General features: G+C 40.5%; 1 protein-coding gene across 4 annotated transcripts in view; it reads left to right on the top strand.

Annotated features, from left to right (window-relative positions):
• The window catches only part of znf608 (zinc finger protein 608), a 43,642-nt gene extending 37,870 nt beyond the window's left edge, over positions 1 to 5,772 (top strand). For all 4 annotated transcript variants that reach the window (XM_062543780.1, XM_062543778.1, XM_062543779.1 and 1 more), the window contains one exon: positions 4,932 to 5,772. In XM_062543780.1, coding sequence (XP_062399764.1) covers positions 4,932 to 4,951 — 20 coding nt within the window. In that variant the 3' untranslated portion in view covers positions 4,952 to 5,772. The remainder of the gene's footprint in view (positions 1 to 4,931) is intronic.
• Positions 5,773 to 6,000: the final 228 nt, after the last annotated feature.

Consider the following 6,000-nt stretch of genomic DNA (forward strand, 5'->3'; position numbering starts at 1 on the left):
AATCTTTCCAAATCTGCCCTTATGCTCATCAATACAGATCCAAATAAGGTATCTCTACCAGTTCAGATTAATGTCATGAAAGAGGTCTTATACCTGGGGGTTAGAATAACTAGTTCCCCTAACTCTGTGGCGAAAGTAAATTACTCTACAATCTTAAAAAATATTGAGGAGGATATAAACAGATGGAAACATTTACCAAGCTCAGTACCTGCTCGTATCTCAGTAATCAAAATGAATATTTTACCCCGCATTAACTTTGTAAGTTCAATGATCCCACTTGCACCACCAGCTGGATACTGGACAAAACTAGAGGCTATGCTAAGAAAGTATGTGTGGAATGGTAAGCGACCGCAATTAAAATGGTCAGCTCTTCAAGTTAGTAAGGTAGATGGAGGACTTGCCTGTCCTAATTTTAAGTTATACCACTGGGCTTTTATACTAAGAAGTTTCAGGCACTGGATAGGTGAGGACAATAATTCATCGTGGAAGAGTATAGAGGAAGATCTAATAGCACCAATTAGATTAAAAGATTTTCTTCTCTCAGGTGTGTCTATCAAGAAATGTGCGTTACATTATGGTCCAATTCTGACTTATATGGTCCAAGTGTTCAGGGCGGCAGAACGATTCATACAATGTAAAAACATATGGTGCAAGTTATCCCCATTATGGAATAATAGTCACTTTTTGTCGGGGGGAAAACCATTCTGCAACAAGCATTGGGAAGCTAAAGGTATCAACACATTGCAGGACATTAGTGGGGAAAATTCTATACTCAGTTTCCAAGAGTTGGTATCTCATTATAACATTGATAAACATTCTCTTTTCTTTTATTTTAGAATAAGATCAGCCTGTAAAGCCTACAGGGTTCCTTGGGGGTCAGAGTTAGGGGATCATCCTATTTTAAAATGGATACAGCAATCACCGAAACAAATAGTGTCGTTCCTCTATGATAGGTTCAACTCTAAAAAATACACACCCACATCAGGAATGAAAGCCTGGGATAGGGACATAACAAATTTCGGACAAGAATTGGACTGGGAAGCAATTTGGGACAATGTCTCAGGTGCGTCAAAAAATCCAAATCATAGATATATACATTTAAAGTTCTGCCATAGGGCATATGTAACACCAAGAATCAGACACCGAATGGGAATTGTGCCCGATCCATACTGCTCCTTTTGCCCCCATGGAACCCTTGGCTCTCTTTTGCATGTTGTGTGGGAATGTCCAGAGGTATCCAGATTATAGGGCACAGTGACTAAAATCATTTCAGATTTGACAGGGGTTCAGTTCCCTATGAGCCCGGCTGTGCATCTTCTGAATGATGATTCCCATCTTTCTCTTGCGGAAAAAAAACGTAAGGTATGGCTTGCAGGGCTCACTGCAGCTAAAAAGATTGTTGTCCAGCGCTGGAAGTCCCCTCATGACATTTCTAAAACTCACTGGTTGCGGACATTCTTGGACATATCTTACATGGAACTGTCGTCAGCAAGAGTAAATAATGCCCAGCCATGTACAATATTAATGTGGGAGAACTTGATATACAAGCTGAAAGATCTGCTGTCACCATAACCTGTCTATGAATGTCTTCGTACTATGTTGGGAGGTGTGGGAGGAGAGTGGTGGTGGGGGGAGGGGGGTATGGGGAGGGGGGTGTGGTGGGTGGGGAGGGCAGGGGTTTCAGTAAGTAAAATTGTTTGTGTGTGTTTATATGTAACATGTTATTTCATGTTATTGATGATATTTTTGGCAATAAAAAAATTTAATGAGAAAAAAACTAAACACCACAGTGGCCACGTTTACATGATGTTTTTAGTTCCGAATTAGTTTATTCAGAATTAAATAGATCGGAATTAAAATATTCTCCTTCGTGTTTACATGGAAATAATAATTCCGAATTGGCGTTTACATGGAACATACGTTAATTACGCTTTATTGTATTCTGCTGAACGTCTGGGGGTCGGGAAGGGTTCCGATTGGACAGGCGGCGCATGAACGTAGCCTAATAAGGTCTACCGGAAGAAAACAAACTTTAGCTGGCTAGCAACTTTTTTGTCATCTCGGGTTAACGTTACAGCATGGACAATAACATAATGAAAACGGGTTTCACAGTAACTCTGATAATAGGCTACTATTTAGCCAGCAGCTCGAGAATATTGTCAAGCTTCACGTTTGCTAGCTGAGGAGGAGAAGACTGTCGGAGAAGGGGGTAAGAAGACGGAGCCGAATTAACCATGAAACGAGCATGCGCTTCTTCTTCCTCCTTGTACGAGCATGCGCCAAACAAACGGAATAAACTTTTAATCGGAATAAAGGTTTACATGATCAAGGAGGGGAGTTAATTCCGCTTTAACATCGGAATAAACCAACCACTTAAATCGGAATTAAGTTTAATTCGGAATAATCATTTTCAAGCGGAATAAGCGTTTACATGGTCTCTTTTAAAGCGGAATTAACTTTTATTCCGATTTAACTTGGTTTTATTCGGAATTAAAGCTCTCATGTAAACGCAGCAAGTGATACACTGCACACAATAAGGCCCTAATGTCTTAATGCTGCTTTGGCACACAAACTTTTCTAACTAACAAAGGACTGAGTCACCTGTGACACGTGCAACGCATTGCGAGAGATGTAAACAACAGCCGAGACAACAGAGTGTGGGAGAGAGCATGACCATGCTGCATTTAATAGTCTATATGACTTGGGGTTTTCCTAAACGGTCCCCATGGTTCGGGACTTGGACTTCTTTTGCTTATCATTACTTCACTTTTATTCTTCTTTCTACTTTCATTCCATTCGATGACTTATGCTTTCCCCTATAGACACTCTGGACGCTTCAACTCAAACGTCTTTTCAATTTCGAAATTGAGGTCGTTGATGTCCAAACTTGTTTTCGGTGGACATAAGTGTTAAGTTTGTAGTCTACCGTCGGAGTCTTTGCGAGACAATGAGTAAAATGTCCGTAAATAATAGCAGGGTTGCCAACTCTCACGCTCCCGCCGTGACACTTACGATTTCAGCATCAATGTCACGCTCTCACGCAGACACAACAAATGTCACGCCAAAATCCATTCTTCTTTTTCTTCAACCCGTTCATAATCAGTTGGTGACTAGACCACAGCAGAGCATATTGTAGACAGAAGACAGCGCAGAGAAATTATTTGCGGCGGGTGAGGTGCAAAATGCGCACCATTCGTTTCTGTCGGATTGCTCACGAAGTTCACACTGATATGAATGACACTTGACAGAGCGCGATCTTTCCGATGGCAGCCTATTATTAGGCTACATTAATGCAGTTAATTTGTATAATAAGCCGTTCCCGAGTAGCCTAACCTATTCCAGTTTTTAAATTGCAATAGGCCTACATTTCTACTTGTTCGCCAGCTTCAGGCAGTAGGCCAGCGTTTCTCAAACTGTGGGGCACGGCCCACTAGGGCGCAGAGACATGCAGCATGGTGCCGGAATGTAATTGCAGCGGAAACAAACATTCATGTTCGACACGAGCGCAGTGAAATTGAACGATATCTTGGCTATCTGTCCAACGACACAATAAATTGCTGTTCTGCGATTTCAAAGAACTGCATGTTTTTCCTTGCAAGTGGACAAGGCCACTGACAGTAGCCTAACAAAGGTGGTTTAGTTATGTCCGCTTTGTTAACTTGACAGCGAGCGAAGATATTCTATTCTGTCAAAAGCAGGACCACTGCTGATGAGCTATTCAACATTCTCAACAATTACCCTAGTCTACCTGGCAGAATATGACATCAAATGGGAAAACTGTGAGGAACTCGGATGGCGCACAGACGATAGTAAAATAAATGGCCTGCAGACCGTGAGAGAGGAGGATAGCGCCCAATGCGCAACGGACGGACTGTTTCATTCATAGGGAGGCGCTCGCGTCAGGGCCTGACCTGACTAAGATTTTGAACAAGGTTGTGAGAGTGGTGAGCTTCATTTAGCCTATAACACAATGGTGGCCTATAGTTGGCCCTTTTTCTGTATTTTTGGAAATCAGCTTTTTTTGATGCAAGGATTACCTTGTCAACGACAAAAACTGACGATATTGGTCATTGGGCACTATTGACTGAATGAATTTAATCGAGTTAGTACCTTTCCGGAAATGTCGCTGCTGCAGCTGGCAACGCTTTACAAACACTTTAATAACATTTCCGGAAAGGTACGGACTCGATTAAATTCATTCGTGACTCTCTATCCGACCACATAAAGACGTGGGGATACTTCGGTTTGGCTTAAGGGACCCTCTACTCACTACCACGTAAGTGTAGTGTTGTTTGGAACAGTAGAAGAGGTTTTGTAGCGGCGAAAGGACATGCCCGGTTCACTTCCAGGCTAACGAGTTTTGGCTAAAAACGGTGAACTTGAACTTTCTCAAAATACATCCGAATGACATTATTTTGGTGTCAACTCAACGTATGTACTCCCAATAGTCCGAAAAAATTATCTAAAGTGCATTTCACTCCGGATTATCCCTTTAGCATCTTGATCACTAGACATGACTGAGGACTGTTGATAGAAAAGAAAATGACTAAAATCGGTGCTACCAAACTGGAATAGCTGCAGCTAATAGCCAGTGCTCTTAGTGAGCTAGTTCTGGGGGCATCTCTAAACATGTCTTTTTGCCTCTTAACAGACTCAAAATGTCATCAGATTGTTCTGTGCAACATGAACAGGGTCCTTACATGACAAAATGATGTGTTTTCAATTCACTAATTGTGAAGAAACCGTTTGAATTCTAAGACAGTACTCAGCAATGTGTAGCGATCAAGATCCACGTAAAGGATTTCTCCTTTAACATTTCAAAGCATGGTGAAATCATTGTAAATTTTAAAATATATTCCATTATGAATGTTAATATAACATCATGTTTCCTCTGTTCTCTTGTCTTTTAACTTTGTTCTCTTTTCTTGCAGAGAGTGAAGGTAAAATGTGAATCAGTGGATGGTGTAACTGGCTCACATTAGGACAACGATTCAAAGACATCAATTCCATGGTGTTATTCATTGCCTCGATGGGAGGCAGAAACCAATTTAATTTCTTGTTAATGAAAACAAGATTATAATGCAGTGCTATTTCAACATTGGTGGCAGTACAGTATGTTAATCAATACACTAATTTTGACATGGACTTGGTGAGAAGGCTTTGTAACATATCTGCTTTGGGTGCCTGCCATATTAAACACATGAAACCATATTGTCATAGAATCCACCACAAATTGCTGTATTGAGCTGTTTGTACGTATTGTTATGTGACCGCAATATTGAATGTATTTAATATCATCTTATCCACTGTGTGCTTAGTGAGGGTAACAGCAATGGGCTGAAGTGACTGAGAAGTCAACTCTCCTGAATTGCTCAATTGCATTTGTACTAAAAGAGACTGCAGTCACTTGTCTATTGTGTTTTTGTCCAATAAGAGCAAGTCTACTTGCCTTCCCAGTGCCATAGATCTGTGCTGTGCATCCTTTTTAGCAGAATGTTGCAAGCTTAAACTTTTTTTAATCAGAGTACGATACGGTAGTGGACACCATGTCACTTGCATATCAGTATTCCTTTTGGTTACTTGAATAGTGCTGCAGACAAAAAATGTTTACAAGTGCAACTTCCCTGAAGCAACACTTATTGATGTAGCCTGGTCAGTTCTACCTGTTGTTATTTTATAAATGTCAGCTATACAGTAAAATGTCTGTTGATTTTTATACTCTACTTGGCTTATGAAGTCTGGCAATTCAAATAAAAGCAACAATTTCCCCTTTTCTCCTTTCCCTTATGTCACCTTATGTGACTGTTCTTGAATGCAATGCAATCAATCAATCAATTTATTGTTTATAGCAATTATTGATTTATTGCAACATGGCCTCAATACACTTTACACAAAGTGAGCGGAAAGACTCACAGGCATTTCCGTAACTTGGCACAGGCATAAAGACATTACAAACAAGTTTGCAAATAAAAAAAGTACAAACTAAAAGGGTTGATGTAT

Source organism: Sardina pilchardus, chromosome 8, assembly GCF_963854185.1.
Source record: "Sardina pilchardus chromosome 8, fSarPil1.1, whole genome shotgun sequence".
In the NCBI taxonomy this organism is placed as follows: Eukaryota; Metazoa; Chordata; class Actinopteri; order Clupeiformes; family Clupeidae; genus Sardina; species Sardina pilchardus.